Raw genomic sequence first — 27,951 nt, forward strand, 5'->3', positions numbered from 1 at the left:
TATGAATTAGGTTTGAGGAGTTAGCGAGGTAACTTAGTGGTTAACTCTGAGTTCAACTCGAGATAACAAGCCACACGAATGTGTCTCACCTTTAAACCAGGTAGATTTCTATTGTAAGGAATCCTTCAGAACTTACCTGGTCTGGGGCAGGCTACCTCAGGACTAACTCCACTTATGCTGAATCAAGTGTCTGAGCTGCGAGTTGAGGACCAATGAAAATCGGTTTTCCTCCCTCTCGAAAAGATTGCGTCCTTGTCCCATTTAATTTGAGGAAGACTGATTTAAATATTTTATAGATCAAATTGTTTATTTTTTAAATATTCAAATACTGATCACATTACATGTTTTCACACACAGTAAAACTTTAGTATGAATAAATAACTATTTTATCGATAGGAGTGGTGAAAAATGTGCTTGTGCATTGATAAGCACACCAAAGATCACATTAATGGCAAGTAACAATGTAATAAAATAAAGATGCCTACTTCACAGCAGCCTGCTGAGTTTGCAAGTTAACTTTTCCTTCATTTGGATTTCAGCACAAATTAATATGTGGTACTGCCCTGACAAACAAAGGTTGCAGTTTGGAAACTGCAGTAGTTGCAGTCCACTGTGTTATTTTGGATGCACTATGTGCTGCATACTGCAATTATAATGTACTCTTACTGCAATATTTTTTCATATGGGGGACTCCTCCATGGATTGATGGTTCGGCATTGTCTGTCGGTGTTCCACTAGCCATGTGCGACATAAACACTTACAAGCCTAGCTAGAACAGGCTTGAATAAGCAGTGGGTGCACTATCACTTATAAGCTACAACAGGCTTTATCAGGAATCAAGATAAGACCCAGATGCAGACTGTCAACGTAACAATGTTTATTGTAACAACAGGGGCAGGCAAAGACAGGTCAAGGCAGGCAGGGGTCAATAATCCAGGGTAAGGCAAATGTACAGGACGGCAGGCAGGGTCAGGGACAGGCAGAGTTCAGTAATCCAGAGGTGGAGCAAAGGTACAGGACAGCAGGCAGGCTCAGGGTCTGGCAGAGAGGTCAGGCAGAGAGTTCAGGCAGAGAGGTCAGGCGGGCGGGTACAGGATCAAAAACCAGGAGGATGAGGAAAGGCACAGAGGACAGGAAAACCGCTGGTAAGCTTGAACGAACAAGACAAACTGGCAACACAGGTATAAATACACAGGGGATAATTGGGAAGATGGGCGACACTTGGAGGGGGTGGAGACAAGCACACGGACAGGTTTAACAGATCAGGGCGTGACAGGCTTGAGTAAGCAGCTGGTGCACTATCAATATCCACCTTCATAATACGGATATAGCCTGAGCTAGAATGTGAAGCTAACTGAAACTGGCTAGCTTTATACAGTAAGCCTGAGTAGATCTAGCTTGCTTCATAGTATACCCCTCAGATCCTGACAAAAGCTTAAGATGGTTTTGGGGGTTATTTAAGCTCTGAAGATCCATTCCCCAAGTTCATAAGTAGTTATCTTGTGCCTATTTGCAACAACAACAACAAAAAAACGTAGCGGGAAATACAGAAGTATTTCCTTCTACCTCGCTAGGATCCGCTCGTCCAAAATGTACGAATACAAACTTGAAAACACTGATTATCATGACAATTTAGTCCACGGAGTGAAACTATCATACAGCAGGAAGCCTTCATTCCATATTGTCCATTTTACTTTGACCTGTCCTGTTTTTGGTATGTAGTGTCATATATCAAAGCACATATTTATTTGATAGGGCGCTATTTAGGCCAATGGATCGGAGACATGTTATATACATACATTTACTAGCCGGCAACCACCCGGTTACTCAACCCTGCACCTTAGAGGCTGCTGCCCTATCTATATACATAGACATGGAATCACTGGTCATATTAATAATGTTAAATACAGGGCCTTCGGAAAGTATTCAGACCCTTTGACTTTTTCCACATTTTGTTAGGTTACAGCATTATTCAAAAATGTATTAAGTTGTTTTTCCCCCTCATCAATCTACACTCCATACCATAATGACAAAGCAAAAGCAGGATTTTAGTAATTTTAGCGAATTTATAAAAAATAAAAAACATATCACATTTACATAAGTATTCAGACCCTTTACTCAGTACTTTCAAATCAAATCAAATTTAATTGGTCACATACACGTGTTTAGCAGATGTTATTGCGGGTGTAGCGCAGTCTGAGGTCCTGAGCTCTCTGGAGGAGGTTTTCATGAAGGATCTCTCTGTACTTTGCGCCGTTCATCTTTGCCTCGATCCTGACTAGTCTCCCAGTCCCTGCTGCTGAAAAACACCCCCACAGCATGATGCTGCCACCACCATGCTTCCCCGTAGGGATGGTGCCAGGTTTCCTTCAGATGTGACGCTTGACCTAGGTAATATTTTACGACATGTTACAGCTACACTGGACTAAACGTTTATAAAGGTAGACCTAGGTAATATGATATGTTACAGGTACACTGGACTAAATGTTTATAAAGGTAGACCTAGGTAATATTATCTGACATACTGTATGTTGCAGATACATTCATAAATGTATACTGGACCAAACGTGTATGCCTTGCCATCACTCAGCTTTGAATTGAATTGAAATTAATTAATTTGGGTGAAAACCTAATACAACAATATGTAATATATTCCCAGTGGATGGCAAAGTATTAATTAAAGTGTGTAAAGGAAGCTGCTTGTGATTTGAAGAAAAGAGACCAGTTCATCACAGACAGTAGTTGATAGCACCCAACCAGATCTTCTAACTACATCGTTTTAGATGCCTTCTGGCATGTTTGGAAAGCATATCTGCTTATTTTAAATGGGTCGAATCTACAGCTGAAGTCGGAAGTTTACATACACTTAGGTTGGAGTCATTAAAACTCGTTTTTCAACCACTCCACAAATTTCTTGTTAACAAACTATAGTTTTGGCAAGTCGGTTAGGACATCTACTTTGTGCATGACAAAGTAATTTTTCCAACAATTGTTTACAGACAGATTATTTCACTTATAATTCACTATATCACAATTCCAGTGGGTCAGAAGTTTACATAGACTAAGTTGACTGTGCATTTAAACAGCTTGGAAATTGCCAGAAAATGATGTCATGGCTTTAGAAGCTTCTGATAGGCTAACTGACATAATTTGAGTCAATTGGAGGTGTACCTGTCGATGTATTTCAAGGCCTACCTTCAAACTCAGTGCCTCTTTGCTTGACATCATGGGAAAATCAAAAGAAATCAGCCAAGACCTCAGAAAAAAATTGTAGACCTCCACAAGTCTGGTTCATTCTTGGGAGCAAATTCCAAACACCCGAAGGTACCACGTTCATCTGTACAAACAATAGTACTCAAGTATAAACACCATGGGACCACGCAGCCGTCATACTGCGCAGGAAGGAGACGCGTTTTATCTCCTAGAGATGAATGTACTTTGTTGCGAAAAGTGCAAATCAACCCCAGAACAACAGCAAAGGACCTTGTGAAGATGCTGGAGGAAACAGGTGCAAAAGTATCTATATCCACAGTAAAACGAGTCCTATATTGAGTCCTATATCAACATTTTACTCTGTTCTTCGTCTTGCAAGCCAAAGAACACCATCCCAACCATGAAGCACGGGGGTGGCAGTATCATGTTGTGGGGTGCTTTGCTGCAGGAGGGACTGGTGCACTTCACAAAATAGATGGCATCATGAGGATGGAAAATTACGTGGATATATTGAAGCAACATCTCAAGACGTCAGTAAGGAAGTTAAAGCTTGATTGCAAATGGGTCTTCCACAAATGGACAATGACCCCAAGCATACTTCCAAAGTTGGGGCAAAATGGCTTTAGGACAACAAAGTCAAGGTACTGGAGTGGCCATCACAATGTCCTGACCTCAGAATAATTACTTAATCCTATCCCAGGTATTCCTTAAAGAGGTGGGGTTTCAGGTGTCTCCGGAAGGTGGTGATTGACTCCGCTGTCCTGGCGTCTACATGATGCATTGTTACACCATGTAGGAGCAGTATAGACCTAGTCTGTTCATTATATACATCTACATGATGTATTGTTACACCATGTTGCAGCAGTATAGACCTAGTCTGTTCATTATATACACCTACATGATGTATTGTTACACCATGTAGGAGCAGTATAGACCTAGTCTGTTCATTATATACACCTACATGATGTATTGTTACACCATGTAGGAGCAGTATAGACCTAGTCTGTTCATTATATACATCTACATGATGTATTGTTACACCATGTTGCAGCAGTATAGACCTAGTCTGTTCATTATATACACCTACATGATGTATTGTTACACCATGTAGGAGCAGTATAGACCTAGTCTGTTCATTATAAACATCTACATGATGTATTGTTACACCATGTAGGAGCAGTATAGACCTAGTCTGTTCATTATATACATCTACATGATGTATTGTTACACCATGTAGGAGCAGTATAGACCTAGTCTGTTCATTATATACACCTACATGATGTACTATTACACCGTGTAGGAGCAGTTTGGACCTACTCAGTACTGTTACACCGTGTAGGAGCAGTTTGGACCTACTCAGTACTGTTACACCGTGTAGGAGCAGTTTGGACCTACTCAGTACTGTTACACCGTGTAGGAGCAGTTTGGACCTACTCAGTACTGTTACACCGTGTAGGAGCAGTTTGGACCTACTCAGTACTGTTTCACCATGTAGGAGCAGTTTGGACCTACTCAGTACTGTTACACTGTGTAGGAGCAGTTTGGCCCTAGCTACCTTATTGGGATATTATCTGTTTGTTTCATTGATGTCCTAAAGGCAGATGTATGGTAGGGTGTTTTAAATTCTCACTCATTAAAGATATTCACTAATCAACACATGCTTCTCTTTGTACGTAACAATATAATGATATTATATCATTGTTACGAATCCCTTTGGCCCTGCAGTCTAGGGGGGATGGCAACGAGACCGTAACATAAATCATGCAAATTATAATAGTGATAAGAAACAGTGAGAACCAATAACCACAGACAACTACAATCTACCATCAAACTCGAATGGTTTATTTATAAACACACGGTAATGGGGTGTGAGAAAAGGGGCTGAGCTGGACCCAAGCAAAGAAACAATAATCCAAAACACCCCTAAGGTAGACTAGCCTATTTCCACAACAGCTAGCTAACTAACCAAAAATACAGAGGGTGGTCCGCCCAGTTCTAACTAGGGTACTTAGACACAGTATTCCTACGGGTAACGTATGCCCATGGGCGACTTGTCTTGGTACCCCCTTTTCCCACCAAACAAACAAACAACAAAACAATACTCACAGGATTACCGGACAAATGTGACATGCAGTTGCAAAAACAAAAGAGATCAATACAGAGAGGGAGCGATTGCGAGAATGAACACAAAGATTGATCTCAGAGTGAGAATGAGCTGGAGAGAAAACAACTGACTGGGTTTTTAAACCAAGGGAAAGGGACTGTGATAGGTTGAGGGAAAAGGAACAGGTGTCTTCTGATTGGGGACTGATTGATGACTGATTGGGGAGTGATGATTGTCACCTGTGAGGGGAGAAGGAGAGACAAGAAACACACATACAGGATACACACACACAGGATACCTGTATCCGTAACAATCATGAAATAAATGAAAACCTACTTTTTGTCTAAAAATAAAATAAACATTTCCCTTGACTGTTACCCTCCCACCCAGCAGATGGCGATGTGCCTGTTTCAGGCAATGCTGCCGGTGTGACGTATAATCTAATGGACGGGACGCTTCAACAACAACAGCGAGTTATCCACCTCGGTAGCTTTTAGCCAACATAGCCGAAAACATTGCAGCTCTTTAAATGCTTTCGGTGTATATTAGCCACAGTGTTTTAAACACACTAGTCGTATCTACTAGTTAGTTACCCAATTTAATATTTACGTTGTTGTTAGTCAGCTAGCTGGCTGGGTAAATTAGCAGTAGTGCTAGTCTAGTCACTAATGCTAACTAGCTATCAAGCTAACATCCCAACCATGAGCTCACTAAACGACTCCCCTTCTGAAGAGGGGATCTGCTGGACGGAGAAAGAAGCTCTGGGGCTGAACATTGTCGTGAAAGAGGAGAAGGAAGAAGAGGATGTCACAGTAAAAAAAGAAGCAGAGATTGAGGCTGTTACAGTGAAAGAAGAAGAGAAAGACGTTTCATTTAAAGAAGATGAAGACGCGTTCAGAGTGAAAGAGGAGGAGGATGTTACAGTAAAAGAGGAGGAAGAGAAAGAGGAGGTGACTGTCACAGTGAAAGAAGAGGAAGACATTTTTGGAATGAAGGAAGTGGGGGAGATTACTGTCACATTGGAAGAAGAAGAAGAGGAGGAGGAGACAGGAGATCTGATTAACAACAGTGAGTAATATCTTAAACAGGGGTACAAACTCTGTAATTGTTGAACCGATGTGTGGTTTTAAAGGGGCATTATACTGAAGTTCTACACTTTAATAGTTCTGTGCTGTAGGAATTGTGAAAGCTACAAATAGTGTGGGGGGTGGGGGGGGGCAACCAAACGTTTGTGGATCAAATGCTTCCCGTTATATTTTTTACAACATTTGTTAACATCTCTATATCTCTTTCTGTAGTGTTTTGCTCAGTGTCTATGCTTGACATCACAAAAAAAAGCGAAAATCTTCTCATGTGCGATTTCAAATGATGAAGAGGACAGAATCAAGACAATGAAGGATCATTTTGATCTGGATGAAAGGTATAAAAAAAAAAATTACCACAGGTTATTTAAAATCCTTAATAGTATTTTGATGCACCTGTGCATCAATCTAAGTAACGTAATACAAATAATCCCCATCAGAATCCGTTAGTTTAAACTAGAGATATTGGGACGCAACATGGGCTGAGTCTTAATCCAGCACGTCTGCCTATGTTGGCCTTCTGCAACTGCGATGGAAGATGGCCGAGCTACAAATCAAATTTTATTGGTCACACGCGCCGAATACAACAGGTGTAGTAGACCTTACAGTGAAATGCTTACTGACAAGCCCTTAACCAACAATGCAGTTTTCAGAAAAATCCAAGTTAAGAAAAATATTGACTAAATAAACTAAAGTTTTAAAAAAGTAACACAATAAAATAACAATAATGAGGCTATATACAGGGGGTACCGGTACCGAGTCAATGTGGAGGCTATATACAGGGGGTACCGGTACCGAGTCAATGTGTGGGGGTACAGGTTAGTAATGAGGCTATATACAGGGGGTACCGGTACCGAGTCAATGTGTGGGGGTACAGGTTAGTCTAGGTAATTGAGGTAATATGGACATTTAGGTAGGGGTAAAATGACTATGCATAGATAATAAACAGTGAGTAGCAGCAATGTAAAAAAAATGTGTTTGTTAGACTATGAGACATCCTGAAAATCAATATTCTCACGAAAACGTCTGTAGCGTCCGAACTGTTTGGCCTTCAAAACTATAATGACCATTCTATGGAAAAGGGAGACTCTTTTCTTCCGTTTTGCTCTACGACCCATTCATCTGAAGGTAACCCATACAAATGAATGGAAGTGTGGAGATATTTATAGATATTAAACATTCATCTGAAGGTAACCCATACAAATGAATGGACGTATGGAGATATATATAGATATTAAACATTCATCTGAAGGTAACCCATACAAATGAATGGACGTATGGAGGTAGTTTTGTGCAAACAAAAATAAGTGGTTAAATGTGTGTCCAAAAAAAACCTAAATATTTCCTGAGCTTTTTTATATCTGCTAGATCTAGGACAGACACTTCAAAACCTTATTCCTTATTAATCAACATTTTGACTGTCTTTTTTTGCCATTTATGAATGTGTTATTCAATGCGTTTCTGTGGGCTATAGTAATAAAGGCCAAATTCAATATTTAATCAAATAATGTTTAAATATTTTTTGGGGATACCTAAAGGGGCCCTATAATTATAAATCAAATTGCTAAATGATCCATGGCATAACCATCTTAAAACAATTCCATAGTCTAAAAGCACCAACATTCCCAATGTTGGAAATTATGGAAAAATGACCATTTTTGTTAAACAGTAACACTGTTTATTTTATTAACCTTTTGTAACACAAGTTGATGTTTTAAATTCCCTTTTTCTGTCAAATTTTATGTTTACAAATATGTTTTTGTATGTTTTTCATCTTTTGAATAGTTATTTTGATACATTTCATCCATTCCATGTTATTCATTCAACGTTTTGAGTTTCTGTGATACTCAGACTGAGAAATTGGCAATTTTCGCTCTCAAAATCACCCTTTTTTAAAATAAATAAATAATATTTAATGTTTTAAGTCCACAACGATGCTTACACCACATCAGGAGACCAATTTTGAGGTCTGGGAAAATGTTTTAAATAACATTTTGGGCTGTAGTTACCCTTTAATTAATGCACCTGGCAAGAGGCTATTCATTTAGCTGTGTTTTTGTAGCTCACATGTGATGGTAGAGTTAGTGAAACAAATACCCACTGGATTGATGACAATAATCATGATACCATTCTGCCGCGTAAGCAGAGGCTACTTTTGGAGTAAACATTTAATTAAGAAGGTTTTTGGGAAAGCCTTTCCATCTACCAGAAGACGTCAGCATCATCGCTAACGGCTATACAAAGTGGTAGACGTGCGGACCACACACACACAGACATTCTACCAGAAGACTGTTTTCATTAACGTTAGCATCATCGCTAACGGCTATACAAAGTGGTAGACGTGCGGACCACACACACACAGACATTCTACCAGAAGACTGTTTTCATTAACGTTAGCATCATCGCTAACGGCTATACAAAGTGGTAGACGTGCGGACCACACACACACGTTGCCTCTTCAGAAAGTTACAGGAAATACAAATCACTGATGCATTCTGTTCATGTCTTGTGATCAACTTGGGCAAATTAATACATTTTATATACATTTAGTTGATTCCCTACTGGATTTCAAATCATCATTACCACTTCTATGACATGGGACGTTGAAGCTCTCTCCCTCCTCTGTCTACAGAGCACACAGATTGTACCGGGAGGGGATACAGACTACGATTCCCTGTCGACATTCACTTTGTGAGGTGCCTCTCCTCTCAATAGATGACTAGAATATGCATATTGTTCATTCTAGCAGGAGAGGGCTCGACAGACTAGCCAGTTAAAACTGTTAGATGAAAAGTATACCTAGTAATATGAAGTGGGTAAAATAGTGGGCTGAAAATGAGTGTAACTGGCTGATTAGCCGACGGCCAGCGATGATGGAAAACAGAGTTTAGTACAATAGAGCTCAGTACAGTACAATAACGCACATTATAGTGTGTTCAACTCTAGTGTGTAATGAACTCTACTCAACTCTACTATACTGAGCTATACTCCACTTTTCTGTACTGTACTCTACTGTACTCTGCTCTACTGTACTGTACTCTACTGTACTGTACTGTGCTCTACTGCACTCTACTCCACTGTGCTCTACTGTACTCTACTCTACTGTACACTTCTGTACTGTACTGTACTGTGCTGTACTCTACTCTACTGTACTCTACTGTGCTGTACTCTACTGTACTCTACTCTACTGTACTCTACTGTACTGTACTCTACTCTACTGTCCAAACTTGTGAACCCAACTGTGGTTTGTGAATACTATGATTTCCCATTGTAGGCAATTCAATTGCAGAAATTCCGTTACTGATTTTTCAGAAATGTTGATTTGTGCATCTTATCAAAGACTGAACAAAATATACTGCTCAAAAAAATAAAGGGAACACTTAAACAACACATACTAGATCTGAATGAAAGAAATAATCTTATTAAATACTTTTTTCTTTACATAGTTGAATGTGCTGACAACAAAATCACACAAAAATAATCAATGGAAATCCAATTTATCAACCCATGGAGGTCTGGATTTGGAGTCACACTCATAATTAAAGTGGAAAACCACACTACAGGCTGATCCAACTTTGATGTAATGTCCTTAAAACAAGTCAAAATGAGGCTCAGTAGTGTGTGTGGCCACCACGTGCCTGTATGACCTCCCTACAACGCCTGGGCATGCTCCTGATGAGGTGGCGGATGGTCTCCTGAGGGATCTCCTCCCAGGCCTGGACTAAAGCATCCGCCAACTCCTGGACAATCTGTGGTGCAACGTGGCGTTGGTGGATGGAGCGAGGCATGATGTCCCAGATGTGCTCAATTGGATTCAGGTCTGGGGAACGGGCAGGCCAGTCCATAGCATCAATGCCTTCCACTTGCAGGAACTGCTGACACACTCCAGCCACATGAGGTCTAGCATTGTCTTGCATTAGGAGGAACCCAGGGCCAACGGCACCAGCATATGGTCTCACAAGGGGTCTGAGGATCTCATCTCGGTACCTAATGGCAGTCAGGCTACCTCTGGCGAGCACATGGAGGGCTGTGCGGCCCCCCAAAGAAATGCCACCCCACACCATGACTGACCCACCGCCAAACCGGTCATGCTGGAGGATGTTGCAGGCAGCAGAACGTTCTCCACGGCGTCTCCAGACTCTGTCACGTCTGTCACGTGCTCAGTGTGAACCTGCTTTCATCTGTGAAGAGCACAGGGCGCCGGTGGAGAATGTGCCAATCTTGGTGTTCTCTGGCAAATGCCAAACGTCCTGCACGGTGTTGGGCTGTAAGCACAACCCCCACCTGTGGACGTCGGGCCCTCATACCACCCTCATGGAGTCTGTTTCTGACCGTTTGAGCAGACACATGCACATTTGTGGCCTGCTGGAGGTCATTTTGCAGGGCTCTGGCAGTGCTTCTCCTGCTCCTCCTTGCACAAAGGCGGAGGTAGCGGTCCAGCTGCTGGGTTGTTGCCCTCCTACGGCCTCCTCCACGTCTCCTGATGTACTGGCCTGTCTCCTGGGAGCGCCTCCATGCTCTGGACACTACGCTGACAGACACAGCAAACCTTCTTGCCACAGCTGGCATTGATGTGCCATCCTGGATGAGCTGCAGTACCTGAGCCACTTGTGTGGGTTGTAGACTCCGTCTCATGCTACCACTAGAGTGAAAGCACCGCCAGCATTCAAAAGTGACCAAAACATCAGCCAGGAAACATAGGAACTGAGAAGTGGTCTGTGGTCCCCACCTGCAGAACCACTCCTTTATTGGGGGTGTCTTGCTAATTGCCTATAATTTCCACCTGTTGTCTATTCCATTTGCACAACAGCATGTGAAATTTATTGTCAATCAGTGTTGCTTCCTAAGTGGACAGTTTGATTTCACAGAAGTGTGATTGACTTGGAGTTAAATTGTGTTGTTTAAGTGTTGTTTAAGTGTTTTTTTGAGCAGTGTATAAACGCAACATGTAAAGTGTTGGTCCCATGTTTCATGAACTAATATAAAAGATCCCAGAAATGTTATTTCTCTATAATGTTGTGCACAAATTTGTTTACATCCCTGTTAGTGAGCATTTCTCCTTTCCCAAGATAATCCATCCACCTGACAAGTGTGTCATTTGTTAAACAGCCTGATCATTACACAGGCGCACCTTGTGCTGGGGAAAATAACAGGCCATTCTAAAGTGTGCAGTTTTGTCACACAACACTCAAGTTTTGAGTGAGCGTGCAACTGGCTTGTTGACTGCAGGAATATCCACCAGAGCTGTTGCCAGAAAATTGAATGTTCATTTCTCTACCATAAGCCGCCTCCAACTTTGCTTTAGAGAATATGGCAGTACGTCCAACCGGCCTCACACCCGCGGACTACGTGTAGCCACGCCAGCCCAGGACCTCCACATCCAGCTTTTCACCTGTGGGATCGTATGAGACCAGCCACCCGGAAAGCTGATGAAACTGTGCACAACCAAAGAATTTCTGCACAAACTGTCAGAAACCGTCTCAGGGAAGCTCATCTGCATGCTCATCATCCTCAGGTCTTGACCTGACTGCGGTTCGGCATCGTAACCGACTCCAGTGGAATAATGCTCACCTTCATTGGCGTCTGGCACGCTGGAGAAGTGTGCTCTTCACTGATAAATTCCAGTTTCAACTGTATCGGGCAGACAGCGTAGTGTTTATGGCGTCGTTTGTGGGCGAGCGGTTTGCTGATGTCAAGGAATTGCATTTTATCGATAGCAATTTGAATGCACAGAGATACCATGACAAGACCCTGAGGCCCATTGTCTCAGGCACTTCCATCGTTAAGACGGTGGATGAATCAAATGACCCTCCATCATTAAGAAGGTGGTGGTTGAATCAAATGACCCTCCATCCTTAAGAAGGTGGTGGTTGAATCAAATGACCCTCCATCGTTAAGACGGTGGATGAATCAAATGACCCTCCATCGTTAAGACGGTGGATGAATCAAATGACCCTCCATCGTTAAGACGGTGGATGAATCAAACGGCCCTCCATTGTTAAGACATCGTCATATATACACTACCGGTCAAAGTTTTAGAACACCTACTCATTCAAGGGTTTTTCTTTATTTTTACTATTTTCTACATTGTAGAATAATAGTGAAAACATCAAAACTATGAAATAACATATATGGAATCATGTAGTAACCATGCATTCCAGGTGACTACCTCATGAAGCTGGTTGAGAGAATGCCAAGAGTGTGCAAAGTTGTCAAGGCAAAGGGTGGCTATTTGAAGAATCTCAAATATAAAATATATTTTGATTTAACAATTTTTTGGGGGTTACTACATGATGATGATTGAAATGAATCATTGTTTATTAACAGCAAGCTGGAGAGGTCACAGTCAACCTGAAATGAATCATTATTTATTAACAGCAAGATGGAGAGGTCACAGTCAACCTGAAATGAATCATTGTTTATTAACAGCAAGCTGGAAAGGTCACAGTCAAACTGAAATGCATAAAGTACCGGTCTGCAGGGAGCTCCTCCGGGGCAGTCCTGTTAGATCTCTTATATACTGCTAACACAGACAAGTTATATTTGCATGATTTAGCTTATTCGTCATTCACAGTTAATTCATCATTAACGTTTGGTTCATGCATGTGACAGACCAATACCTCACGAGGCTTCTTCTCTCCAAGCTGAGACCTTGAAACTGAGATATCCCTTTCGTTCTCAAAACAAGGGTCTGGGCGTATTGCCAAATTGCAGATACTGATAGTGAGGATTCGTTCAATCAGTCACTTACATGAACACAGACATTGGTTATTAGAAAAGCACAAACATAACATTTTCCATCTCAATAGCATCAGAGAGGAAGAAGTGAAGCGAGAGGTTTCACTCTTGTCAAAAGAAATGCATTGGGCATATATCGGCTTATTTTGGACCAGAACTGGTCGCCTGCCTTCACGCCATTGGGACAACTCCCATTGTTAGAGCGGAGACTTGAGAATCTTGTCATAATATACAGATCTCTGATAGTATTTTCTTGTTGTCACATCTTTTTACTGTTTGGGGAAAAAAATTTAACAGTTTGTTGACCGCTTAATGAGGGTGGGTTAGCCGACATCAAAATTAATCGAAATTTGTATCCCTAGACAAAATATCTTTCTGAAACAAAAATGGCTGTAATAATCTTGTTTACATGGACACATCTGAACTCAGTTTACCTGATGGCACTGATAAATGCAGAAATATCGCCTTTTCAAAATATATCTTCTGCCACAGCTATTATGGTATTTTTGTGAAGCATATTTGATTCTGAGTTCAGACATATACTGTGTAACGTTATGTGAAAACGACTTCTGAGACGCAAACATTTAGCTGTTTCCGGACTCACTTCACTCGCGCTAAAGGCTCGCAAACATTTAGCTGTTTCCGGACTCACTTCACTCGTGCTAAAGGCTGGCTCGGCTGGTGCTAGCACATGCACAGCTGGAACGCAGAATAAGGTGTTTACATGATAATTAACTTAACCTCTTATGTACCATTCTAGCCCCATCTAACCTTAACCCCTAATGTACCATTCTAGCCCCATCTTAACCCCTAATGTACCATTCTAGCCCCATCTAACCTTAACCCCTAATGTACCATTCTAGCCCCATCTTAACCCCTAATGTACCATTCTAGCCCCATCTTAACCCCTAATGTACCATTCTAGCCCCATCTTAACCCCTAATGTACCATTCTAGCCCCATCTTAAACCCTAATGTACCATTCTAGCCCCATCTTAACCCCTAATGTACCATTCTAGCCCCATCTTAACCCCTTATGTACCATTCTAGCCCCATCTTAACCCCTAATGTACCATTCTAGTAACAACCCAACAATTGGCCACTATCTGTCATTATAGCAAGTAAAGGGAGATTACATTTGCATAAATACATATTTTCATACATTTCTATTGAGTAATAAATCCCCACAATAAGTTCTATACATATTTTCTGTACAAACAAAATGCAGAGGTCAGAGAGGCGGATAGCAAAGGGTTTGAACAAGTCCCTTCTGTTACAAACCAAATATTTGACTAGAAGCATGGGGTAATAATGTCTAGATGTTTTTTTTCCAGTGGAGATTAGTTGAGGAATTTCCTGGCAGGGCTGTGGGACAGTGGATGTGTAGGAATAATTCAAATGGAACTGTTAACAGCCATTACCCGGGCAGTATTGTGAATAACTAACGGCAATTAACCAATCGGCATCAAGGATCCAAATGTACGGTTTATAATGAGTCTAGATTAAACCTCATAGGAAGAGAGTTTTATCATGTGGAGGTTTCATTCAGGTCTCTCTGTTTAACTAAATACTCTGTCTTTGGCAGGAGAGAGACCAGACTCTCACTCTGACAGCAGTAAGAGTGCTTCAGGGGAACCAGACCCAGAGACTCCCAAACCAGTGAGACGACTCGACTGCTCCCAGTGTAATAAGAGTTTTAAGTTGTCACGGTACCTAAAAATACATCAGAGGACACACACAAGGGAGAAACCTTTTCTCTGCTCCCAGTGTGGAAAGAGTTTTACCCAGTTATGGAGCCTGAACAAACATAATAGAATACACACAGGAGAAAAGCCTTACTGTTGTTCCCATTGTGGAAATAATTTTAGGTCGTTAGATAAGCTGAAGGAGCATGAGAGGACACACACAGGGGAGAAACCATACCATTGCTCCTTGTGTGGAAAGAGTTTCACCCAGTTAGGAAGCCTGAAAGAGCATGAAAGGAAACACTCAGGAGAAAAGTCTTTCCAATGTTCCCAGTGTGGAAAGAGATTTTCACGATCACAGCAACTAAAATCACATGAGAGGACACACACAGGGGAGAAACCATACCACTGCTCCCAATGTGAAAAGAGTTTTACCCAGTTAGGGAGTCTGAACAAACATAATAGAATACACACAGGAGAAAAGCCTTATCCCTGTGCCTATTGTCCAAAGAGATTTTCAGGATCACAGGATCTAAAATCACACGAGAGGACACACACAGGGGAGAAACCATACCACTGCTCCCAGTGTGAAAAGAGTTTTGCGCAGTCAGGGAGCCTGAACAAACATAATAGAATACACACAGGAGAAAAGCCTTACCCCTGTGCCCATTGTGGAAAGAGATTCTCACGGTCACAGGACCTAAAATCACATGAGAGGACACACACAGGAGAAAAGCCTTACCCCTGTGCCCATTGCAGAAAGAGATTTTCACGATCACATGACCTAAAATCACATGAGAGAACACACACAGGAGAGATACCTTACCATTGCTCCCTGTGTGGAAAAGATTTTTTCCATTTAGGAAGTCTGCGCAAACATAAGAAGAGAAAACACTCTGGAGATGTGTGTACCCATGTTCCCATTGCGTAATGAATATCAGGTTGTTAAATAAAAAATACATTTTCCCAGACAGAAGACCTGAAATCACATCATAGCATAGACAGGGAGTGTTCTGACTTGTTTGACTGTTGTTTTATGCCACATTAGAATAGGCCTGTTTTAGTTTTGAGACAATTTTAAAATGTATTTTATTTTGATTCTACACTGATATATTGGATACATGTAAGAAACCTTACATGTTCATGATATGATTTGGATATTATAAAATGGAAATTATAAAATGGATGAATATTGTGTGTATTTCTTGATTCTAACCTTAAAACCTCAGGACATTTAGTTGTTTGGTTTACAGCGTGTCAGTCAGAACTTCACTAGAGGTCTTCTGAGTGGGTGAATGGATGGCTGGAAGGTAGATAACACAACATGTCAGTCAGAACATCAGGAGAGGTCTCTTCTGAGTGGGTGAATGGATGGCTGGAAGGTAGATAACACAACACAACATGTCAGTCAGAACATCACTAGAGGTCTTCTGAGTGGGTGAATGGATGGCTGGAAGGTAGATAACACAACATGTCAGTCAGAACATCACTAGAGGTCTTCTGAGTGGGTGAATGGATGGCTGGAAGGTAGACAAAACAACATGTCAGTCAGAACATCACTAGAGGTCTTCTGAGTGGGTGAATGGATGGCTGGAAGGTAGACAACACAACGTGTCAGTCAGAACATCACTAGAGGTCTCTTCTGAGTGGGTGAATGGATGGCTGGAAGGTAGACAACACAACATGTCAGTCAGAACATCACTAGAGGTCTTCTGAGTGGGTGAATGGATGGCTGGAAGGTAGATAACACAACATGTCAGTCAGAATACCAATCACTTAGAGCAGGGTTTCCCAAACTCTGTCCTGTGCCCCCCCCCCAACTTCGGTCAATTAGCTCTTTAAAACAAGGTATTGAATAGACTTTGAGGAATTGTTGGTTCGCTCCGGTTGGTGGGTGTGGCTTGAAGCAATGAGGGACGCATTAAGGGCAGCAGTACATTTTGAACCCAATGATTTTTCAACTAGTTGCTCAGTACAGCACCTATTTCTGTTAATTGATTGTTCCACTGCTTTTGTTTGTACTGAACGCAGCTCAGTACTGTTACACCGTGTAGGAGCAGTTTGGACTTATTCAGTACTGTTACACCGTGTAGGAGCAGTTTGGACCTACTCAGTACTGTTACACCATGTAGGAGCAGTTTGGACCTACTCAGTACTGTTACACCGTGTAGGAGCAGTTTGGACCTACTCAGTACTGTTACACCATGTAGGAGCAGTTTGGACCTACTCAGTACTGTTACACCGTGTAGGAGCAGTTTGGACCTACTCAGTACTGTTACACCGTGTAGGAGCAGTTTGGACCTACTCAGTACTGTTACACCGTGTAGGAGCAGTTTGGACCTACTCAGTACTGTTACACCGTGTAGGAGCAGTTTGGACCTACTCAGTATTGTTACACCATGTAGGAGCAGTTTGAACCTACACAGTACTGTTACACCGTGTAGGAGCAGTTTGAACCTACACAGTACTGTTACACCGTGTAGAGGCAGTTTGGACCCACTCAGTACTGTTACACCATGTAGGAGCAGTTTGGACCTAGCTGCTTATTGTGATATTATCTGTTTGTTTGACTGATTTCCTAAATGCAGATGTGCAGTAAGTTTTTTTGCATTCTCAATCATTAAACATTTTTGATTTTATTTAACTAGGCAAGTTAGTTAAGAACAAATTCTTATTTACAATGGCGGCCTACCCCTTGCCAAACCCGGACGACACTGGGCCAATTGTGCGCCGCCCTATGGGACTCCCAATCACGGCCGGATGTGATACAGCCTGGATTCGAACCAGGGACTGTAGTGGCGCCTCTTGCACTGAGATGCAGTGCCTTAGACCCGCTGCGCCACTCGGGAGCCCAAATATCTGCACTGATTAACATATGCGTGTCTTTCTACGTTTCCATATAATATGATCATTTATTGATATGAATAAAAACAGAACTTTTTGTCATCAATGTTCGTGTCCAAAGGATCCTCCGCTGTGTTCCTCTTCTTGCCATGGGAGGAGCTGGGTCCTGGGAGATGTGGTGGAGGTTGATGGAGTTGCAGAGGGCACGGGTACACCTGGATGTAGGTTGGGTGTTGGTGAGAAGGGACGTTGGGGAGAGGGGCCGGAGAGGTGATGAACCAGGCCCGGGGAGATGATGAATCAAGGGGCGATGAACCACTTGTGGATGGGCCCTCAAAATCCCACCCTCCAGCACCTACAAGCATAATCCTATGATAACACAGGCACTGAATATTTCACACTCACAATTTCTCCCATCCAGAAAAGAGCTGATTTCACGTGATGAACAAAAATAAACGCAACACACAACAATTTCAAAGATTTTACTGAGTTACATTTCATATTAGGAAATCAGTCAATTGAAATAAATTCATTAGGCCCTAATGTATGGATGTCACATGACTGGGAATACAGATATGCATCTGTTGGTCACAGATACCTTAAATAAAAGGTAGGGGTGTGGGTCAGAAAACCAGTCAGTATCTGGTGTGAGCACCATTTGCCTCATGCAGCGTGACACATCTCCTTCACATAGAGTTGATCAGGCTGTTGATTGTGGAATGTTGTCCCACTCCTCTTCATTGCCTGTGTGAAGTTTCTGGATATTGGTGGGAACTAGAACACACTGTTGTGCACGTCGATCCAGAGCATCCCAAACATGTTCAATGAGTGACATGTCTGGTGAGTATGCAGGCCATGGAGGAACTGGGACATTTTCAGCTTTCAGGAATTACCGATATTTGCGACATGGGACCGTGCATTATCATACTGAAACATGAGGTGATGGCGGCCGATGAATGGCACGACAGTGGGCCTCAGGATCTCATCAGTGTATCTCTGTGCATTCAAATTGCCATTGAAAAAATGCAATTGTTGTCTGTAGCTTATGCCTGCCCATACATACTGCCAAATTCTCTAAAACAATGTTGAAGGTAGCTTATGGTAGAGAAATGGACATTCAATTATCTGGCAAAAGCTCTGGTGGACATTCCTGCAGTTAGCATGCCAATTGCACCCTCCCCTCAGAAATTTGACATCTGTAGCATTGTGTTGAGGGGCCTTTTATTGTTCCCAGAACAAGGTGCACCTGTGTAATGATCATGCTGTTTAATCAGCTTCTTGATATGCCACACCTGTCAGGTGGATGGATGATCTTGGCAAAGGAAAAATGCTCACTAACAACATTCTTCAATAGAACATCAGAACATTCTTCAATAGAACGTCACAATATTCTTCAATAGAACATCACAACATTCTTCAATAGAACATTACGTGTTGTGTTTATATTTTAGTTTCGTGTAGGTTAGCTAAACATCAGATCACAGTGACTGTACAAAAAGACCCGGCTGCATGATGATTACATACCGTATCTGGCATATTGGTGTCTGTCTGACGATGTTTCACGTGAACACGAAGCCTGACAGTCAGTGGGACACACACACCACTATTCCTCGTCTCCTTTACCCTTTTCGGATTGCAAACATCACCTTTCTCCATGTTTCTTTGATATCAGTATGGGTGTCCAAATGTCATATCTCCCTCCAGCTGTTGTCTTTTGCTTGTCTGAATACGTCCGCATCAAAGGGTTGTAAAGGTTCTCGTATTGTCTCACCAGCGCACACAGACGCTCCTCCAAAAGTACTTAAGTAAAAATACTTTCAAGTACTACTTAAGTCGTTTTTGTGGCTACCTGTACCTTACTTTACTATTGATTTTTTGACAACTTTTACTCTACCGAATTCCTAAAGAAAACGATGTACTTTTTACGGCATACATTTTCCCTGACATCCAAAATAATGTACTTTTCACTGCATACTTTTTCCCCAAAAGTACTCCTTACATGATGAATGCTTAGCAGCAGGAACATTTTCCAATTCAAGCACATGAAGAGAACATCCCTGGTCATCCCTACTGCCTCTTATCTGGCGGACTCACTAAACACAAATGCTTCGTTTGCAATTTTACCCCTGGCTATCCGTAAATAAAAAAATACAAAATGAAAATCGTGTTGTCCGGTTTGCTAAATATTAGGAATGTGAAATGATTTATACTTTTATTTTTGAAATTACATTTACTTTTGATACTTAAGTATATTTAAAACAATTATTTTACTCAAGTAGTATTTTACTGGGCGACGTTCACTTTTTCTTGAGTAATTTTGTATTAAGTTATCTTTACTTTTACTCAAGTTTGACAATTGGGTACTTTTCCCACCACTGGCACTTAGTAGAAGCAAAGTAGCAGAACGTCCATCTGTGTTTATACCAGAAGGGATACCGGAAAAAATGTGACGTAGACACGGGCGGATCTTCCGTTGCAAAACTCTCTCAATACTGCCCCTCAATCTTCGCAGTGGAACGGTACGTTGCGTATCAATTTCCACGTAGAAAAAAAACTGCTTTGAATGAAGGAGCGTATTACAAGGAGCCGCCCCTTTTGTAACGAAAACCGACATCGCCACACTGCGCTAAGCTCCGTCGGCCCTCTGCGTATTGTCTGTAAAGCCTTTTAGTTTACGAACTAGCTCCGTCGGTCGCGGCGCGCATGACCAGAATGTTACAACGATGAACCACCAAAGGCATTTCTGTTAGAACATTGAGAAAGAGGCGGAGTTGGACAGTTTTTTTTGTGACCAAAGCCAACCTTTAAAGCTACACGAGTGGGCGAGCACAAAAAAAACATTACTGGATGAAATACTTCCCATTATATTGTTGTGTAGTGCTTTGTTTAGTCTCTATACTCAACATCCCATGAGAGCAAAATGTGATTTTGAATCTCTGTCATTTGTTTTTAAAATCAAAATGGTGTTATTAGCTCCTTCATATTTAACTATAAGGTAAGACAGACTGATCTGATTGAAATATCTATGGTGTTATTAGCTCCTTCATATTTAACTATAAGGTAAGACAGACTGATCTGATTGAAATATCTATGGTGTTATTAGCTCCTTCATATTTAACTATAAGGTAAGACAGACTGATCTGATTGAAATATCTATGATACCACATCATATATCCTGTTATTACCACCAACTCATGTCTGATTTCGACATGAAGACATGGAAGGATCATTTGGATTAAGTGTTCTATAGACACAGGCCCCACAGGTTATTACAGGTTATATAGACACCGGCCCCACAGGTTATTACAGGTTCTATAGACACCGGCCCCAAAGGTTATTACAGGTTCTATAGACACCGGCCCCACAGGTTATTACAGGTTATATAGACACCGGCCCCACAGGTTATTACAGGTTATATAGACACCGGCCCCACAGGTTATTACAGGTTCTATAGACACCGGCCCCACAGGTTATTACAGGTTCTATAGACACCGGCCCCACAGGTTATTACAGGTTATATAGACACCGGCCCCACAGGTTATTACAGGTTATATAGACACCGGCCCCACAGGTTATTACAGGTTATATAGACACCGTCCCCACAGGTTATTACAGGTTATATAGACACCGGCCCCACAGGTTATTACAGGTTCTATAGACACCGGCCCCACAGGTTATTACAGGTTCTATAGACACCGGCCCCACAGGTTATTACAGGTTATATAGACACCGGCCCCACAGGTTATTACAGGTTATATAGACACCGGCCCCACAGGTTATTACAGGTTCTATAGACACCGGCCCCACAGGTTATTACAGGTTATATAGACACCGGCCCCACAGGTTATTACAGGTTCTATAGACACCGGCCCCACAGGTTATTACAGGTTCTATAGACACCGGCCCCACAGGTTATTACAGGTTCTATAGACACCGGCCCCACAGGTTATTACAGGTTATATAGACACCGGCCCCACAGGTTATTACAGGTTCTATAGACACCGGCCCCACAGGTTATTACAGGTTCTATAGACACCGGCCCCACAGGTTATTACAGGTTATATAGACACCGGCCCCACAGGTTATTACAGGTTCTATAGACACCGGCCCCACAGGTTATTACAGGTTCTATAGACACCGGCCCCACAGGTTATTACAGGTTCTATAGACACCGTCCCCACAGGTTATTACAGGTTATATAGACACCGGCCCCACAGGTTATTACAGGTTCTATAGACACCGGCCCCACAGGTTATTACAGGTTATATAGACACCGGCCCCACAGGTTATTACAGGTTCTATAGACACCGGCCCCACAGGTTATTACAGGTTCTATAGACACCGGCCCCACAGGTTATTACAGGTTATATAGACACCGGCCCCACAGGTTATTGAATCAACAAGGCATGAGAACCTGCGGATTTTCCTGAAGTGAAAACACAACTAGGTGCTGCAAGCATTTCGCTACACTCGCATTAACATCTGCTAACCATGTGTATGTGACCAATTCAAATGTGATTTGATTTGTTCTGGCATGATACAAAGTGGAGGGAAACAATGGTGTGTTATTCATAATAACTTGGGTTTGACTTCCTTATTGCTTTCATAAAATAATGATTATTATATTATAAAGTTGCAGGAGGTCGGAGAGGCAGATAGCAAGGTTTATACAACTCCCCTCTGTTCCAAACCAAATGTTAGGCTAGTAGCCATGGGTTAATGATGTCCCTCTGTTCCAAACCAAATGTTAGGCTAGTAGCCATATGTTAATGATGTCCCTCTGTTCCAAACCAAATGTTAGGCTAGTAGCCATGGGTTAATGATGTCCCTCTGTTCCTAACCAAATGTTAGGCTAGTAGCCATGGGTTAATGATGTCCCTCTGTTCCAAACCAAATGTTAGGCTAGTAGCCATATGTTAATGATGTCCCTCTGTTCCAAACCAAATGTTAGGCTAGTAGCCATGGGTTAATGATGTCCCTCTGTTTCTAACCAAATGTTAGGCTAGTAGCCATGGGTTAATGATGTCCCTCTGTTCCAAACCAAATGTTAGGCTAGTAGCCATGGGTTAATGATGTCCCGCTGTTCCAAACCAAATGTTAGGCTAGTAGCCATATGTTAATGATGTCCCTCTGTTCCAAACCAAATGTTAGGCTAGTAGCCATGGGTTAATGATGTTCTTCTGTTCCTAACCAAATGTTAGGCTAGTAGCCATGGGTTAATGATGTCCCGCTGTTCCAAACCAAATGTTAGGCTAGTAGCCATATGTTAATGATGTCCCTCTGTTCCAATCCAAATGTTAGTCTAGTAGCCATGGGTTAATGATGTCCCTCTGTTCCTAACCAAATGTTAGGCTAGTAGCCATGGGTTATGATGTCCCTCTGTTCCTAACCAAATGTTAGGCTAGTAGCCATATGTTAATGATGTCCCTCTGTTCCAAACCAAATGTTAGGCTAGTAGCCATGGGTTAATGATGTTCTTCTGTTCCTAACCAAATGTTAGGCTAGTAGCCATGGGTTAATGATGTCCGTATGCTGATATGCTTTTTTTCCGGTGGAGATTATTTTATGAATTGCCTGGCAGGGCTGTGGGACAGTGGAGATTAGTTTATAAATGGCCTGGCAGGGCTGTGGGACAGTTGAGATTAGTTTATAAATGGCCTTGCTAGGCTGTGGGACAGCGGATGTTTAGGGATAATTAAAATGGAACTTAACAACTATTACCAGTGGATTATTGTGAATAACTAACAGCTACCAACCAATCAGCATCCATGATCCAAACTACCCATTTTATAATAAGGGATCTAGACTGGATTAAAGCTCATAGGGAGACAGTTTAAAAATGTGGAGATTTTATTCAGGTCTCTCTGTTTAACAAAATACTATTGTCTTTGACAGGAGAGAGACCAGACTCTCACTCTGACAGCGAGAAGAGTCCTTCAGGGGAACCAGACCCAGAGACGCCCACACCAGCAAAACAACATCACTGCTCTCAGTGTGGAAAGAGATTTATGCAGTTATCGCATCTGAAAGATCATAAGAGAATACACACAGGAGAAAAACCTTTCCAATGCTCTCAGTGTGGAAAGAGTTTTACCCATTTAGGGTATCTGAAATCACATGCGAGGAGGCACCCAGGTGAAAAGCCTTTCCACTGCTCCCAGTGTGGAAAGAGATTCTCCATGTCAAGTAACCTGAAAAAACACGAGAGAATACACTCAGTAGAGAAGCCTTTCCACTGTTCCCAGTGTGAAAAGAGTTTTACACAGTTAGGGCAACTGGAAAAACATAAAAGAATACACACTGGAGAGAAGCCCTACCTCTGCTCCCATTGTGGTAAGAGTTTTACCCAATCAGGTACCTTGAAATCACATGAGAGAACACACTCTGTAGAGAAGCTTTTCCAATGCTCTCAGTGTGGAAAGGCGTTTGCCCAATCAGGTACCCTGAAATCACATGAGAGAACACACTCTGTAGAAAAGCCTTTCCAATGCGCTCAGTGTGGAAAGGGTTTTACCCAGATGGGGAGCCTGAAAAAGCATGATAGAACACACACAGGGGAGAAGCCTTTCCAATGCTCTCAGTGTGGAAAAGGTTTTACCCAGATAGGGAGCCTGAAAGGTCATGAAAGAACACAACACATACACGGAAGAAGCCTTATCACTGCCCCCAGTGTGAAAATTATTCTAATTTATCCAGTTAGGGCACCTGAAAGAACATAATATAACACACACACGGGAGAAGCCTTTCCAATGCTCCCAGTGTGGGAAGGGTTTTACCCAGAGAGGCTTGCTGAAAAGCCATGAAATACATACAGGGGAGTAGTGACTGGGAAGCGAAGCGTTTCGGTTTTCCAGCCAATCGTGTCAAAAATAGGCACATTACTCAATGCTTTGATCAACACAGTGTACACTATTGGCACCTGCTGGTCAAAATAATTTAGAGCAGGCATATTATTGTAGAGGACGTCCCATGCCCCAAACGTGCGCAGCGTTTTTTGTCTTCTACCAAACCAATCAGGTGGAAACTAAGCTTCAGACTGTTTTTGTTTGTCACATGAAATCAAATTAGTACAAAGCAGGACTCAAATATACATTTTTTTATTTCAAAACATGAGCTGAATATGGAATCAGTTTCAATGTATACACACTGTTAATAAATTGTCATTTTCTAACTCTGGCTCTGTGTTTCCTGTGTGTGTGTCATTCCTCAAAGACTACACAATATTGAGTGCCATTTCAACATGATGCATTTGCTCCAATCGCTGGTCCTCTGATGATTTATATCTAACAGGGTGGCTTTAATAGTCTGGTCACATCTAACAGAGTGGCTTTAATAGTCTGGTCACATCTAACAGAGTGGCTTTAATAGTCTGGTCACATCTAACAGAGTGGCTTTAATAGTCTGGTCACATCTAACAGAGTGGCTTTAATAGTCTGGTCACATCTAACAGAGTGGCTTTAATAGTCTGGTCGTTTGATTCAGAAATACACCGGTTCCAACTCGCCCAACATGACTACAAAGTATCTAATAAGTTACCTTGGTCCAAACATTTCAAACAATGTTCCTAATCCAACCTCAGGTATCCTAAAATGTAAATAATCAATCAAATTTAAGACGGGATAATCTGTTTCCAATACCGAAGAAAAATAACACGGGGCGTGCTCCTGTTCACGCGCAACAAAAGATGGGGGACATTCAGAGTGACACGTACAAAGAACAGCACTACTTCTTCATTCCTCAAAAGAAAAACATCGACCAATTTCTAAGACTGTTGATATCTAGTGGAAGCCATAGGAACTGCAACCAGGTTCCTAATAATTAGGGTATCCCATAGAAAACCATTGGAAAATCCTATGACCTCAATTTCTTTTCCCCTCGATGGTTTGTCCTCATGGGTTCGCCTGCCAAATCAGTTCTGTTATATTCAGCCGGTCTTCCCTGTGGCTCAGTTGGTAGAGCATGGTGTTTGCAACGCCAGCATGGTGTGTGCAACGACAGGGTTGTGGGTTCGATTCCCACAGGGGGCCAGTACAAAAAAAAAATGCATGAAATGTATGTATTCACTACTGTAAGTTGCTCTGGATAAGAGCGTCTGCTAAATGACTAAAATGTAAATTCACAGACAATATTTTAACAGTTTTAGAAACTTTAGAGTGTTTTCTATTCAAGTCCTAGCTTCTGGGCCTGAGTAACAGGCAGTTTACTTTGGGCCCGCTTTTCATCCAGACATCAAAATACTGACATCTAGCCTTAAGAAGTTTTTAAACCTTAGTCACTGTTCTAACCGGCAATCAGCATTACTGTTGGAGCTAGGAACATCAGCATTGGGTTTTGCAGTTTAAAATAAATCTCAAAGTGCCATGGTAAAGAGTGTCAATCGATCTCAAACACTGAGCGGAAGCATTCATATATAAAATATCCCCATAGTCTAGTAAAGGCATAAATGTAGCTGATACTAGCCTCATTCTGGCTTCAAAAGAAAACAAGCCTTATTCCTAAAATAAAATCCCAATTTCAGCTTCAATTTTTTTGTAAGTTGTTGAATATGCAATTTAAAAGAGAGGCCGTCATCAATTAAAATTACAAGATATTTATATGAGGTTGTAACCTCAATCTCCTTGCCCTGACAGGTAGTAATAGGTGAAAGGTTCAGAGGTCTATTTCTTGCTTTAGAAAACACCATTAGTTTAGTTTTGTCAGTATTGAGGATAAGCTTCAATTGACACAAGGTATGTTGAACAGTATAAAAAGCAGTTTGCAAGTTCTGGAAAGCTTTTGTAAGAAATGAAGCACAACAGTAAATAACAGTATCATCAGCATAAAAATGAAGTTGTGCATTTTGGACATTTTTGTCTAAATCATTTATATAAATAGTGAATAAGAGAGGACCAAGTACAGAGCCTTGGGGCACACCATTAAAGACAGACAATTTAACAGACATAAGCCCATCAAATTGAGTGCACTGAGTTCTATCAGACAGATAGTTAGCAAACCATGCAACTGCATGCTCTGAAAAACCTACACTCGACAATCTCTGCCTTAGTATAACATGATCAACTGTATCCAAAGCCTTAGAGAGATCAATAAAAAGTGAGACACAGTGCTGTTTTTTGTCAAGCGCTTCAGTGATATCATTTAAAACCTTCATGGCTGCTTTAATTGTGCTATGCTTCTTCCTGAAGCCTGATTGGTACATTGATAAAATAGAGTTAGTAAATAAAAACTCTTTTAGCTGTACACTCACAAGGGTTTCAAGTATTTTCACCAGGGGTGGCAGCTTTGAGATTGGCCTCTAATTATTTAAAAGAGTTGGATCTCCCCCTTTTAAAAGTGTTAGGACAAATGCTGATTTCCAGATCTTTGGAATTTCATTACATTCCAGGGTTAGATTGAACAGATATGTAAGTGGTTCAGCTATGAAATCAGCTGCCAGATTTAAAAAGCAGGGATCCAAAAGATCAGGACCTGCAGGCTTTCTCTTTTCAAAAGAGCAGGACCTGCACTGAGAATGGCAAAAAGCTAAAAGTTTGACCAGCTCTCACTGGTTCATCCACACAGGGTTGTACAGAGACAGAGGACACTGAATCAAACAGCCTACCAGATGATACAAAATGCTCATTGAAACAATTCAGCATTTCAGTTTTGTCATATACAGCAAGAGTAATAACATACAACACAAGTCAAGGCCAAATCTTCACTGGAGTTGCTTACCAAGAAGCCAGTGAATGTTCCTGAGTAGTCGAGTTACAGTTTTGACTTAAAGGGATACCTGGGGATTTTGACAATGAGGCCCTTTATGTACTTCCCCAGAGTCAGATGAACTTGTGGATACCATTTTTTTGTCCAGTATGAAGGAAGTTAAAGGTAGATTCTCAAGCCAATGCTAACTACCATTAGCGGAATGACTGGAAGTCTATTGGTATCTACTAGCATGCTATCGAGAAAATTGAAATACTGCCAGTTTTAAATTATACTGCCTTTTCTGTCAGCATTCTAGGCTATCTAATGCTAAAGCAGCACATTGTATTCAATGAAAATGTGATGCCTAGCATTGGGGTAGCTTACCGGAAAGGTTGTGGAATCCAATGTGTTGCTTTAGCATTAGCTAGCCTAGCATGCTAATGAAAAAGCAATGGCTAGACTAGCATGCTGACGGAAAAAGGGATCTGATTCTGATTAAACCTCATAAAAATATAGTTTTATCATGTGGATTCTTGATAACTAAATACTCTGTCTTTGTCAGGAGAGAGACCAGACTTAGGAACCACAGCCAGAGACATCCAAAC

General features: G+C 41.6%; 2 protein-coding genes across 3 annotated transcripts; both read left to right on the forward strand.

Moving 5' to 3' along the window:
* Positions 1–6,359: 6,359 nt before the first annotated feature.
* On the forward strand, positions 6,360–15,983 carry LOC115178436 (zinc finger protein 239-like). The gene is made up of 2 exons (XM_029739621.1): positions 6,360–6,737; positions 14,722–15,983. Exons 1-2 carry the CDS (start codon positions 6,731–6,733, stop codon positions 15,750–15,752), a joined length of 1,038 nt encoding a protein of 345 aa, XP_029595481.1. The 5' UTR covers positions 6,360–6,730; the 3' UTR covers positions 15,753–15,983.
* LOC115178437 (zinc finger protein 383-like) lies at positions 6,370–24,836 on the forward strand. Of its 2 annotated transcripts, none has more exons than XM_029739623.1 (2): positions 6,370–6,385; positions 23,561–24,836. In XM_029739623.1, exon 2 carries the CDS (start codon positions 23,674–23,676, stop codon positions 24,382–24,384), a length of 711 nt encoding a protein of 236 aa, XP_029595483.1. In that variant the 5' UTR covers positions 6,370–6,385; positions 23,561–23,673; the 3' UTR covers positions 24,385–24,836. The 2 variants fall into 2 exon arrangements, with proteins under 2 accessions (XP_029595483.1, XP_029595482.1); XM_029739622.1 differs by lacking the exon at positions 6,370–6,385 and adding an exon at positions 14,747–14,820.
* The last annotated feature ends 3,115 nt before the right edge of the window (positions 24,837–27,951 follow it).

The sequence above is a fragment of the Salmo trutta genome, chromosome 38 (genome assembly GCF_901001165.1).
Source record: "Salmo trutta chromosome 38, fSalTru1.1, whole genome shotgun sequence".
NCBI lineage: Eukaryota > Metazoa > Chordata > Actinopteri > Salmoniformes > Salmonidae > Salmo > Salmo trutta.